At 46.6% G+C, this 15011-nt stretch overlaps 1 protein-coding gene across 1 annotated transcript in view; it reads right to left on the bottom strand.

The window, feature by feature from the left end:
* Positions 1-14316, bottom strand: part of ZMYND10 (zinc finger MYND-type containing 10) — a 56362-nt gene extending 42046 nt beyond the window's left edge. Inside the window, exons 1-5 of the mRNA XM_073562541.1 lie at positions 14181-14316; positions 6925-7033; positions 6262-6378; positions 6136-6189; positions 4197-4349 (exon numbers count right to left, since the gene is read on the bottom strand). Of these exons, the coding sequence (XP_073418642.1) occupies positions 4197-4349; positions 6136-6189; positions 6262-6378; positions 6925-7033; positions 14181-14272 (525 nt within the window). The 5' untranslated portion in view covers positions 14273-14316. The remainder of the gene's footprint in view (positions 1-4196; positions 4350-6135; positions 6190-6261; positions 6379-6924; positions 7034-14180) is intronic.
* Positions 14317-15011: the final 695 nt, after the last annotated feature.

The following is a 15011-nucleotide window of genomic DNA, read 5'->3' as shown; positions in this document are numbered from 1 at the left end:
GGTAAGTTGTATGTGAGGGACAATCTGAAGTACAGGAGCTCCGAGGACAGGAATTGCCCCCGTGAGGCTTGTGCTAACATGCTGGAAAGCATGGAGCACTTCCTGCTTCATTGTCCCTTTAATACAGAGGTGTACAACAGGGTGGGAGCTTCCATTGGTTGGCCGCGGCTGGCTACTCTGTCCTATGCCGAGTGGGCCTATGGAGCGTTCGGAGACCTCGGGAGAAGGGACAGAGTCACTTTATTTATAGTCAGCGCAGTGGTCAGGTACTTCACGTGGAACGCACGAGTTTTAGTTTCGACGCAGAGTAAAATCCTCCGTGTAGACGAAGTTTATAGCAGCATCCTAGGTGCCCTGGTGAAGGTCCGTTCTCTGGAGTATGAAAGACTGGGTGCCCGGAGGGCGGCCCATCTCTGGAGGGGTTTCTCCTTCGGGGTGCCTTAGTCCGTTAGTACTCCTATATCCTGGTGGTGGGCTGATGCCTTTTCACTCTAGAGTTTTGTTTTGAATTTCAGTCTCCTGAATAGAAGGTTTGCAAGCATCGAACTTGAGCCTTAAGTGGTGAGTACGTAGGTTATGTTCTGTAACGTTGGTTTATGTATATATTGTATATAGTGTATTGTATATATTGTGTATAATAGAGGGTCTTAGTTAGGTTGGGTGGGGGGATTGGGGGGATGGGGGGTTTTCAACAGCGGTGATAAGAGACTGATCTGGCCTGGTCCAGGCCCCGCCTGGGGAAAAACTTTGGGGCCTGATCCTAGCTCGGAGAAATCCTGAACTTTGTGGCCAGAGCTGGATCAGGGGTGGTGGGATAGTTAGAGTAGATGTGTGTTTTATATATAGTGTTAAAAAAAAAAAAAAAAAATCCCAAAAAAAGGAAAAAAAAAATAAAAGGAAAAATATATAAATATTGTTAATTTTCTATACTATGTTTGTAATTAGGTTTGTCGTAAGTGTGAATGTGGCGGTGTAAGGGGGAGGCTGTGAGGTAAGGCAGTGGGACCAGAGGGTATTAGGTGTGTTCTGGTGTCTTGTACAATATTCGGACTGGTGTCATATGTTTATATTGTATATAGTGTATATAGTATTGTATATAGGACGGTGTAAATGTAGTTCAGGGTTGTATATAATAGTGTGAATGGAGCTGGGTCGGGGGTTTTACATGATTTTATTTATTTATTATTTTAAGGGGGTACTGGTGTAATTATTGTAATTTTGTTCCTTTTTCGTTTTTTTTTTTAGTTTTTAATTTTTTGTTTCTTTAATTTAATTTTCTTTTCCCGTTTTGTAGGTCGAGAATTTCCCTTATTGTTTCCATTTCTGGTTTATTTCTTTGTGTTTGTGTCTGATTTTGTCATATTGTTTCTGATTGGAGTTTTTGTTCTATGTTTGTTCTGTTGTGTTTTATTTGTAACGTCGTGAAGGATTTTATAATAATAAAAAAGACCTACAATCTATTACTCCCCGTTATCAGCCATTACTGGGGGAGGAGACTGTAGGACAGGAGACTACAATCTATTACTCCCCGTTATCAGCCATTACTGGGGGAGGAGACTGTAGGACAGGAGACTACAATCTATTACTCCCCGTTATCAGTCATTACTGGGGGAGGAGACTGTAGGACAGGAGACTACAATCTATTACTCCCCGTTATCAGTCATTACTGGGGAGGAGACTGTAGGACAGGAGACTACAATCTATTACTCCCTGTTATCAGCCATTACTGGGGAGGAGACTGTAGGACAGGAGACTACAATCTATTACTCCCTGTTATCAGCCATTACTGGGGGAGGAGACTGTAGGACAGGAGACTACAATCTATTACTCCCTGTTATCAGTCATTACTGGGGGAGGAGACTGTAGGAGAGGAGACTACAATCTATTACTCCCCGTTATCAGTCATTACTGGGGAGGAGACTGTAGGACAGGAGACTACAATCTATTACTCCCTGTTATCAGCCATTACTGGGGGAGGAGACTGTAGGACAGGAGACTACAATCTATTACTCCCCGTTATCAGCCATTACTGGGGAGGAGACTGTAGGACAGGAGACTACAATCTATTACTCCCTGTTATCAGCCATTACTGGGGGAGGAGACTGTAGGACAGGAGACTACAATCTATTACTCCCTGTTATCAGCCATTACTGGGGAGGAGACTGTAGGACAGGAGACTACAATCTATTACTCCCTGTTATCAGCCATTACTGGGGGAGGAGACTGTAGGACAGGAGACTACAATCTATTACTCCCTGTTATCAGCCATTACTGGGGAGGAGACTGTAGGACAGGAGACTACAATCTATTACTCCCTGTTATCAGTCATTACTGGGGGAGGAGACTGTAGGACAGGAGACTACAATCTATTACTCCCCGTTATCAGCCATTACTGGGGAGGAGACTGTAGGACAGGAGACTACAATCTATTACTCCCTGTTATCAGCCATTACTGGGGAGGAGACTGTAGGACAGGAGACTACAATCTATTACTCCCTGTTATCAGCCATTACTGGGGGAGGAGACTGTAGGACAGGAGACTACAATCTATTACTCCCTGTTATCAGTCATTACTGGGGGAGGAGACTGTAGGAGAGGAGACTACAATCTATTACTCCCCGTTATCAGTCATTACTGGGGAGGAGACTGTAGGACAGGAGACTACAATCTATTACTCCCTGTTATCAGCCATTACTGGGGGAGGAGACTGTAGGACAGGAGACTACAATCTATTACTCCCCGTTATCAGCCATTACTGGGGAGGAGACTGTAGGACAGGAGACTACAATCTATTACTCCCTGTTATCAGCCATTACTGGGGGAGGAGACTGTAGGACAGGAGACTACAATCTATTACTCCCTGTTATCAGCCATTACTGGGGAGGAGACTGTAGGACAGGAGACTACAATCTATTACTCCCTGTTATCAGCCATTACTGGGGGAGGAGACTGTAGGACAGGAGACTACAATCTATTACTCCCTGTTATCAGCCATTACTGGGGGAGGAGACTGTAGGACAGGAGACTACAATCTATTACTCCCCGTTATCAGTCATTACTGGGGGAGGAGACTGTAGGACAGGAGACTACAATCTATTACTCCCTGTTATCAGCCATTACTGGGGAGGAGACTGTAGGACAGGAGACTACAATCTATTACTCCCTGTTATCAGCCATTACTGGGGGAGGAGACTGTAGGACAGGAGACTACAATCTATTACTCCCTGTTATCAGCCATTACTGGGGGAGGAGACTGTAGGAGAGGAGACTACAATCTATTACTCCCCGTTATCAGTCATTACTGGGGGAGGAGACTGTAGGACAGGAGACTACAATCTATTACTCCCCGTTATCAGTCATTACTGGGGGAGGAGACTGTAGGACAGGAGACTACAATCTATTACTCCTCGTTATCAGTCATTACTGGGGGAGGAGACTGTAGGACAGGAGACTACAATCTATTACTCCCCGTTATCAGTCATTACTGGGGGAGGAGACTGTAGGAGAGGAGACTACAATCTATTACTCCTCGTTATCAGTCATTACTGGGGGAGGAGACTGTAGGACAGGAGACTACAATCTATTACTCCTCGTTATCAGTCATTACTGGGGGAGGAGACTGTAGGACAGGAGACTACAATCTATTACTCCCCGTTATCAGTCATTACTGGGGGAGGAGACTGTAGGACAGGAGACTACAATCTATTACTCCCTGTTATCAGCCATTACTGGGGAGGAGACTGTAGGACAGGAGACTACAATCTATTACTCCCTGTTATCAGCCATTACTGGGGAGGAGACTGTAGGACAGGAGACTACAATCTATTACTCCCCGTTATCAGCCATTATTGGGGAGGAGACTGTAGGACAGGAGACTACAATCTATTACTCCCCGTTATCAGCCATTTCAGGTCAGGGAGAGGCGGATGTCGTGAGTGACAGATGTAGACCCCTTCAGCCCCATGATCATTACTTAATCTCCAGGGATATTACAATCTTTGTACTATGATCATTACTGGCCCTTTAAGAATGTAGCCCCCTATATCTGAGACCGGGGTCCCGCTGTAGAGATCACTGCACGTTTCGCCTCTTCTGTGGGTTGTGCGGAGGCGGCGGGAGGAATATTCTGCAGTGAATGGCGGCATTGTCTGTCTCTTACCCCTGCCCGGGATTCGGCAGACACTCGTGTACTGTACCTCCAGAGAAGACGTCTTGCTTGCAGAGCTCGGCAGCAGCCTGTCCTGACTCACTATATCTCCTGCAGAACATCGCGACAGCAGCACCGTCAGCTTCCGATGACAATAGTCAATGAGATCCAGCACCAGATCCTCGGCAGATTCACACACGTCCTGCGGAGATCACGAGACATCACATCATCCCACACTGAACCTTACATTGGATTACTCATGCATCACTGTTTTCAGGATCTCCGCTTGCTGTCTATGAATGGAAGCTGTCACACAGGTGATGGGCTTGTGACAAGGGGCCTGGTGAGAGCAGTGATGTCCCAGCAAAGCACTGTGCCCGATTGTCAGTCTCTGCTACGTCCAGCGGCTCACAATGGGCATAGCACAGTAATGGACAATATAGTGGTGCGGTGGGACATCACCAGTTTACACCAGGCTGGGTGGTCTGAGAGATCCGCTCATCGTCCTGGGGCGTATAATAACCCGGCAGGATCTGTTCTTTATCAAAAAGAAAATGAGAATAAGCAGAATCCGTGCTCCGGAGATGACGCTCCGCTACGTATATAACCCTCAGCGCCTGCAGCCATCGCCCACTGGTGAGAATCTGGGCTCCGGAGATGACACTCCGCTACGTATATAACCCTCAGCGCCTGCAGCCATCGCCCACTGGTGAGAATCTGGGCTCTGGAGATGACGCGCTGCTGCGTATATAACTCTCAGCGCCTGCAGCCATCACCCTGGTGAGAATCTGGGCTCCGGAGATGACACTCCGCTACGTATATAACCCTCAGCGCCTGCAGCCATTGCCCACTGGTGAGAATCTGGGCTCCGGAGATGACGCTCCGCTGCGTATATAACCCTCAGCGCCTGCAGCCATCACCCTGGTGAGAATCCGGGCTCCGGAGATGACGCTCTGCTGCGTATATAACTCTCAGCGCCTGCAGCCATCACCCTGGTGAGAATCCGGGCTCCAGAGATGACGCTCTGCTGCGTAGATAACTCTCAGCGCCTGCAGCCATCACCCTGGTGAGAATCCGGGCTCCGGAGATGACGCTCTGCTGCGTATATAACTCGCAGCGCCTGCAGCCATCACCCTGGTGAGAATCCGGGCTCCGGAGATGACGCTCTGCTGCGTATATAACCCTCAGCGCCTGCAGCCATCACCCTGGTGAGAATCCGGGCTCCGGAGATGACGCTCTGCTGCGTATATAACTCTCAGCGCCTGCAGCCATCACCCTGGTGAGAATCCGGGCTCCAGAGATGACGCTCTGCTGCGTAGATAACTCTCAGCGCCTGCAGCCATCGCCTACTGGTCAGAATCCGTGCTCCGGAGATGACGCTCCGCTGCGTATATAGCCCTCAGCGCCTGCCGCCATCGCCTACTGGTGGGAATCTGGGCTCCGGAGATGACGCTCCGCTGCGTATATAGCCCTCAGCGCCTGCAGCCATCGCCTACTGGGTGTTTTATATCATGCGACATGACATGTGTGGACCTTGACAACTCCCTGGAAGCGTGCACAAAGCTGTGTTACCTGGCAGTCACCTGTGCACACCGACAGACGCCAAGTGAAGAATCTGAAAGTTTAGGTTGTTACTGCGGCACAAGGTGACGGCAGCACAAGGCGCCCGGGTTGGTGACGGCGGCACAAGGCGCCCGGGTTGGTGACGGCGGCACATGGCGCCCGGGTTGGTGACGGAGGCACAAGGCACCCGGGTTGGTTACGGCGGCACAAGGCGCCTGGGTTGGTGATGGTGGCACAAGGCGCCTGGGTTGGTTACGGCGACACAAGGCGCCTGGGTTGGTTACGGCGGCACAAGGCGCCTGGGTTGGTGATGGTGGCACAAGGCGCCTGGGTTGGTGTCGGCGGTGAGAGGCGCCATGCTCTTGTACTTGTCTGGTGCCTCTAGGATTATTGTACGGGGCTTCCCTGGCCCCTGCAAGTCTCACCTTGTGGTAGAATATCGTTTCCAGGAGATTAATGATGGTCGCCTCATGATGAATCTGCAGGAAGGAGACACTGGTGAGTATGGGACCCGGCAGCCGCTGCGGGGGGCGCTCATGAGATGCACGTACCACCATGTACAGGGGGAAGGTGCTTCTGGGCTGGAAATCCTGCAGTCCGGAGATCACTGGAAAAACCTTCTGCTTCCAGATCTCTACAGCGATCAACTCCCGGATCAACGTGGAAACCTGATGGAACAGCAGGAAAGGCAACAACCGAGACGGATATTCATAGGCGGCACCGCCAGTAAGACCGGGGATCCAAAGAGGGCAGAACTACAAGAGTCGTGCAAACCACACTGGACCCTTAGGTTAAGTTCTCACCATGAAGTCTTCACACTGCACACGATCACTGTGCAAAAAATACACAAAATCTCACAGCAAAGTGGATGAGATTTATAGAACACGGCTCCTAATAACCGAAAGAAAAACCCACAAGTAACCAAATGTGTCTAATCAGTGCAGAAATATCACATGAGATCCTCATGGTGGGAACGTGGCCTCATGCACAACTGATGCCGGACGGCCGGAACGTAGCGGTGCAGGCACCACTGACCTGGATCGCAACACGGCGGAAAACATGGACATCTCACAATGTGGGAACCGCCAGACATCAGCGATACAGCACAATCACACAGAGAGGATAGACAGACAGACAGACAGACAGACAGATAGATAGATAGATAGATAGATAGATAGATAGATAGATAGATAGATAGATAGATATTCTGATACCTTTCCATGTGTCACCAGTAAATCCTTGATCATCTCCTCCTGGCCGGTGGATGCGTTGATGATCGCCTGCATGTTCAGCTTCTCCACGTACTCGTGCTGCTTCATCCATCTGAGACCAAGGGAAAAAAGATATCTGCATCACCGATCTGTGTGTGAGTCTGACTGTCTGACTTTTTTATAATCTGTTAACAAAAAGTGAAAGACCCCACTCTGACCCCCACTATACAGGACACAGGATTACTGCATCAGCACCGAGACCCCAATAATCAACACAAAAAAGGGTCTCCAGTGCCCCTCTCCCCACCGCATCACTGCAAAACCACAGGAAAGATATACATCATTGTACCAGTAGATAGAAGAATATTTAGAATTGAGAGTCCTCAGTGATGGAAGTGGTATCACCCACAATAATTAATAAGCTCTAAGGGAAGGAGACAGCAGAAAACAGCAAGGGGGCAGTCACTGTGTATATAAATTACTGATCCTGTATTATACCCCAGAGCTGCACTCACTATTCTGCTGGTGCAGTCACTGTGTATATAAATTACTGATCCTGTATTATACCCCAGAGCTGCACTCACTATTCTGCTGGTGCAGTCACTGTGTATATAAATTACTGATCCTGAGTTACCTCCTGTATTATACACCAGAGCTGCACTCACTATTCTGCTGGTGCAGTCACTGTGTACATGCATTACAATACTGATCCTGAGTTACACCCTGTATTATACTCCAGAGCTGCACTCACTATTCTGCTGGTGCAGTCACTGTGTACATACATTACTGATCCTGAGTTACATGCTGTATTATACCCCAGAGCTGCACTCACTATTCTGCTGGTGCAGTCACTGTGTACATACATTACATTACTGATCCTGAGTTACATCCTGTATTATACCTCAGAGCTGCACTCACTATTCTGCTGGTGCAGTCACTGTGTACATACATTACATTACTGATCCTGAGTTACACCCTGTATTATACTCCAGAGCTGCACTCACTATTCTGCTGGTGCAGTCACTGTGTACATACATTACATTACTGATCCTGAGTTACCTCCTGTATTATACCTCAGAGCTGCACTCACTATTCTGCTGGTGCAGTCACTGTGTACATACATTACATTACTGATCCTGAGTTACATCCTGTATTATACTCCAGAGGTGCACTCACTATTCTGCTGGTGCAGTCACTGTGTACATACAGTACATTACATTACTGATCCTGAGTTACATCCTGTATTATACCCCAGAGCTGCACTCACTATTCTGCTGGTGCAGTCACTGTGTACATACATTACATTACTGATCCTCCAGAGCTGCACTCACTATTCTGCTGGTCCTGTCACTGTGTACATACATTACATTACTGATCCTGAGTTACCTCCTGTATTATACCCCAGAGCTGCACTCACTATTCTGCTGGTGCAGTAACTGTGTACATACATTACATTACTGATCCTGAGTTACATCCTGTATTATACCTCAGAGCTGCACTCACTATTCTGCTGGTGCAGTCACTGTGTACATACATTACTGATTCTGAGTTACATCCTGTATTATACCTCAGAGCTGCACTCACTATCCTGCTGGTGCAGTCACTGTGTACATACATTACTGATCCTGAGTTACATCCTGTATTATACCCCAGAGCTGCACTCACTATTCTGCTGGTGCAGTCACTGTGTACATACATTACATTACTGATCCTGAGTTACATCCTGTATTATACCCCAGAGCTGCACTCACTATTCTGCTGGTGCAGTCACTGTGTACATACATTACATTACTGATCCTGAGTTACATCCTGTATTATACCCCAGAGCTGCACTCACTATTCTGCTGGTGCACTCACTATGTACGTACATTACATTACTGATCCTGAGTTACCTCCTGTATTATACCCCAGAGCTGCACTCACTATTCTGCTGGTGCAGTCACTGTGTACATACATTACATTACTGATCCTGAGTTACGTCCTGTATTATACCCCAGAGCTGCACTCACTATTCTGCTGGTGCAGTCACTTTGTACATACATTACATTACTGATCCTGAGTTACGTCCTGTATTATACCCCAGAGCTGCACTCACTATTCTGCTGGTGCAGTCACTGTGTACATACATTACATTACTGATCCTGAGTTACCTCCTGTATTATACCCCAGAGCTGCACTCACTATTCTGCTGGTGCAGTCACTGTGTACATACATTACGTTACTGATCCTGAGTTACATCCTGTATTATACCCCAGAGCTGCACTCACTATTCTGCTGGTGCAGTCACTGTGTACATACATTACTGATCCTGAGTTACATCCTGTATTATACTCCAGAGCTGCACTCACTATTCTGCTGGTGCAGTCACTGTGTACATACATTACTGATCCTGAGTTACCTCCTGTATTATACCCCAGAGCTGCACTCACTATTCTGCTGGTGCAGTCACTGTGTACATACATTACTGATCCTGAGTTACATCCTGTATTATTCTCCAGAGCTGCACTCACTATTCTGCTGGTGCAGTCACTGTGTACATACATTACTGATCCTGAGTTACATCCTGTATTATTCTCCAGAGCTGCACTCACTATTCTGCTGGTGCAGTCACTGTGTACATACATTACTGATCCTGAGTTACATCCTGTATTATTCTCCAGAGCTGCACTCACTATTCTGCAGGTGCAGTCACTGTGTACACACATTACATTACTGATCCTGAGTTACATCCTGTATTATACTCCAGAGCTGCACTCACTATTCTGCTGGTGCAGTCACTGTGTACATACATTACATTACTGATCCTGAGTTACATCCTGTATTATACCCCAGAGCTGCACTCACTATTCTGCTGGTGCAGTCGCTGTGTACATACATTACATTACTGATCCTGAGTTACCTCCTGTATTATACCCCAGAGCTGCACTCACTATTCTCCTGGTGCAGTCACTGTGTACATACATTACTGATCCTGAGTTACATCCTGTATTATACCCCAGAGCTGCACTCACTATTCTGCTGGTGCAGTCGCTGTGTACATACATTACATTACTGATCCTGAGTTACATCCTGTATTATACCCCAGAGCTGCACTCACTATTCTGCTGGTGCAGTCACTGTGTACATACATTACTGATCCTGAGTTACATCCTGTATTATACCCCAGAGCTGCACTCACTATTCTGCTGGTGCAGTCACTGTGTACATACATTACATTACTGATCCTGAGTTACCTCCTGTATTATACCCCAGAGCTGCACTCTCTATTCTGCTGGTGCAGTCACTGTGTACACACATTACATTACTGATCCTGAGTTGCATCCTGTATTATACCCCAGAGCTGCACTCTCTATTCTGCTGGTGCAGTCACTGTGTACACACATTACATTACTGATCCTGAGTTACATCCTGTATTATACCCCAGAGCTGCACTCTCTATTCTGCTGGTGCAGTCACTGTGTACACACATTACATTACTGATCCTGAGTTACATCCTGTATTATACCCCAGAGCTGCACTCACTATTCTGCTGTGCAGTCACTGTGTACATACATTACATTACTGATCCTGAGTTACCTCCTGTATTATACCCCAGAGCTGCACTCACTATTCTGCTGGTGCAGTCACTGTGTACATACATTACATTACTGATCCTGAGTTACATCCTGTATTATACTCCAGAGCTGCACTCACTATTCTGCTGGTGCAGTCACTGTGTACATACATTACATTACTGATCCTGAGTTACCTCCTGTATTATACTCCAGAGCTGCACTCACTATTCTGCTGGTGCAGTCACTGTGTACATACATTACATTACTGATCCTGAGTTACCTCCTGTATTATACTCCAGAGCTGCACTCACTATTCTGCTGGTGCAGTCACTGTGTACATACATTACATTACTGATCCTGAGTTACCTCCTGTATTATACTCCAGAGCTGCACTCACTGTTCTGCTGGTGCAGTCACTGTGTACATACATTACATTACTGATCCTGAGTTACCTCCTGTATTATACCCCAGAGCTGCACTCACTATTCTGCTGGTGCACTCACTGTGTACATACATTACTGATCCTGAGTTACCTCCTGTATTATACCCCAGAGCTGCACTCTCTATTCTGCTGGTGCAGTCACTGTGTACATACATTACATTACTGATCCTGAGTTACCTCCTGTATTATACCCCAGAGCTGCACTCTCTATTCTGCTGTTGCAGTCACTGTGTACATACATTACTGATCCTGAGTTACCTCCTGTATTATACCCCAGAGCTGCACTCACTATTCTGCTGGTGCAGTCACTGTGTACATACATTACATTACTGATCCTGAGTTACCTCCTGTATTATACCCCAGAGCTGCACTCTCTATTCTGCTGTGCAGTCACTGTGTACATACATTACATTACTGATCCTGAGTTACCTCCTGTATTATACCCCAGAGCTGCACTCTCTATTCTGCTGTGCAGTCACTGTGTACATACATTACATTACTGATCCTGAGTTACCTCCTGTATTATACCGCAGAGCTGCACTCACTATTCTGCTGGTGCAGTCACTGTGTACATACATTACATTACTGATCCTGAGTTACCTCCTGTATTATACTCCAGAGCTGCACTCTCTATTCTGCTGTGCAGTCACTGTGTACATACATTACTGATCCTGAGTTACCTCCTGTATTATACCCCAGAGCTGCACTCTCTATTCTGCTGTGCAGTCACTGTGTACATACATTACATTACTGATCCTGAGTTACCTCCTGTATTATACCGCAGAGCTGCACTCACTATTCTGCTGGTGCAGTCACTGTGTACATACATTACATTACTGATCCTGAGTTACCTCCTGTATTATACTCCAGAGCTGCACTCTCTATTCTGCTGTGCAGTCACTGTGTACATACATTACAATACTGATCCTGAGTTACATCCTGTATTATACTCCAGAGCTGCACTCACTATTCTGCTGGTGCAGTCACTGTGTACATACATTACATTACTGATCCTGAGTTACATCCTGTATTATACTCCAGAGCTGCACTCTCTATTCTGCTGTGCAGTCACTGTGTACATACATTACAATACTGATCCTGAGTTACATCCTGTATTATACTCCAGAGCTGCACTCACTATTCTGCTGGTGCAGTCACTGTGTACATACATTACATTACTGATCATGAGTTACCTCCTGTATTATACCCCAGAGCTGCACTCTCTATTCTGCTGTGCAGTCACTGTGTACATACATTACATTACTGATCCTGAGTTACCTCCTGTATTATACCCCAGAGCTGCACTCTCTATTCTGCTGGTGCAGTCACTGTGTACACACATTACATTACTGATCCTGAGTTGCATCCTGTATTATACCCCAGAGCTGCACTCTCTATTCTGCTGGTGCAGTCACTGTGTACACACATTACATTACTGATCCTGAGTTACATCCTGTATTATACCCCAGAGCTGCACTCTCTATTCTGCTGGTGCAGTCACTGTGTACACACATTACATTACTGATCCTGAGTTACATCCTGTATTATACCCCAGAGCTGCACTCACTATTCTGCTGTGCAGTCACTGTGTACATACATTACATTACTGATCCTGAGTTACCTCCTGTATTATACCCCAGAGCTGCACTCACTATTCTGCTGGTGCAGTCACTGTGTACATACATTACATTACTGATCCTGAGTTACATCCTGTATTATACTCCAGAGCTGCACTCACTATTCTGCTGGTGCAGTCACTGTGTACATACATTACATTACTGATCCTGAGTTACCTCCTGTATTATACTCCAGAGCTGCACTCACTATTCTGCTGGTGCAGTCACTGTGTACATACATTACATTACTGATCCTGAGTTACCTCCTGTATTATACTCCAGAGCTGCACTCACTATTCTGCTGGTGCAGTCACTGTGTACATACATTACATTACTGATCCTGAGTTACCTCCTGTATTATACTCCAGAGCTGCACTCACTGTTCTGCTGGTGCAGTCACTGTGTACATACATTACATTACTGATCCTGAGTTACCTCCTGTATTATACCCCAGAGCTGCACTCACTATTCTGCTGGTGCACTCACTGTGTACATACATTACTGATCCTGAGTTACCTCCTGTATTATACCCCAGAGCTGCACTCTCTATTCTGCTGGTGCAGTCACTGTGTACATACATTACATTACTGATCCTGAGTTACCTCCTGTATTATACCCCAGAGCTGCACTCTCTATTCTGCTGTTGCAGTCACTGTGTACATACATTACTGATCCTGAGTTACCTCCTGTATTATACCCCAGAGCTGCACTCACTATTCTGCTGGTGCAGTCACTGTGTACATACATTACATTACTGATCCTGAGTTACCTCCTGTATTATACCCCAGAGCTGCACTCTCTATTCTGCTGTGCAGTCACTGTGTACATACATTACATTACTGATCCTGAGTTACCTCCTGTATTATACCCCAGAGCTGCACTCTCTATTCTGCTGTGCAGTCACTGTGTACATACATTACATTACTGATCCTGAGTTACCTCCTGTATTATACCGCAGAGCTGCACTCACTATTCTGCTGGTGCAGTCACTGTGTACATACATTACATTACTGATCCTGAGTTACCTCCTGTATTATACTCCAGAGCTGCACTCTCTATTCTGCTGTGCAGTCACTGTGTACATACATTACTGATCCTGAGTTACCTCCTGTATTATACCCCAGAGCTGCACTCTCTATTCTGCTGTGCAGTCACTGTGTACATACATTACATTACTGATCCTGAGTTACCTCCTGTATTATACCGCAGAGCTGCACTCACTATTCTGCTGGTGCAGTCACTGTGTACATACATTACATTACTGATCCTGAGTTACCTCCTGTATTATACTCCAGAGCTGCACTCTCTATTCTGCTGTGCAGTCACTGTGTACATACATTACAATACTGATCCTGAGTTACATCCTGTATTATACTCCAGAGCTGCACTCACTATTCTGCTGGTGCAGTCACTGTGTACATACATTACATTACTGATCCTGAGTTACATCCTGTATTATACTCCAGAGCTGCACTCTCTATTCTGCTGTGCAGTCACTGTGTACATACATTACAATACTGATCCTGAGTTACATCCTGTATTATACTCCAGAGCTGCACTCACTATTCTGCTGGTGCAGTCACTGTGTACACACATTACATTACTGATCCTCCAGAGCTGCACTCCCATTCTCTCCCCGTTTCTCACCCCCCGGAGCCGGTGTCGCGCAGGGTGAAGCTCCGCAGACCCCGCACCGTGCCCTCGGCCTCTCCGTACAGCAGCACGGGGTTGGATTCCATCGTCTCTCACAGGAGGCAACTTCGTTATGATGTTGCTATAGAAATAAAACACTGCTGTTACGCATGCGCAGCTTGCTATCACCACGACAACAGAAACTTCCTGTCCGCAAGCGCACTGAGCCGCTCTTTGTTCGCTAATTCACGCATGCGCGGGGGACATTATAGTTTGCGTTTTTAAAACGAGCGGAAGTTGATACTGTCCCTTCTGTTGTTTTGTCCCGTCAGTTGTGTAATCACCGGAAATTCCGTCGCCGCCATCTTGGCACACCCTGTGCTTTGTTGTGGTCGTTACAATAGATCTCTCCTGGTCAAGAAGAACGAAATAATGACGGGTTATTTCATTAAATTTAAATAGTTTACCCTCAGTGTCAGAATACGGGTTATCCTTATTTTGCATCTTATCCTCCGTGATCACACAGTAGATACTGTCTCTAATCCTCTCCTGTGTGATACTGAGTGCTGAGCCGTGTATCTAATCCTCTCCTGTGTGATACTGACTGCTGAGCCGTGTATCTAATCCTCTCCTGTGTGATACTGACTGCTGAGCCGTGTATCTAATCCTCTCCTGTGTGATACTGACTGCTGAGCCGTGTATCTAATCCTCTCCTGTGTTATACTGACTGCTGAGCCGTGTATCTAATCCTCTCCTGTGTGATACTGACTGCTGAGCCGTGTATCTAATCCTCTCCTGTGTGATACTGACTGCTGAGCCGTGTATCTAATCCTCTCCTGTGTGATA

This window comes from Dendrobates tinctorius, unplaced genomic scaffold (genome assembly GCF_039654945.1).
Source record: "Dendrobates tinctorius isolate UK_male_01 unplaced genomic scaffold, ASM3965494v1 ptg000357l, whole genome shotgun sequence".
Taxonomy (NCBI): domain Eukaryota; kingdom Metazoa; phylum Chordata; class Amphibia; order Anura; family Dendrobatidae; genus Dendrobates; species Dendrobates tinctorius.
This window is presented reverse-complemented; position numbering and strand designations above follow the sequence as displayed.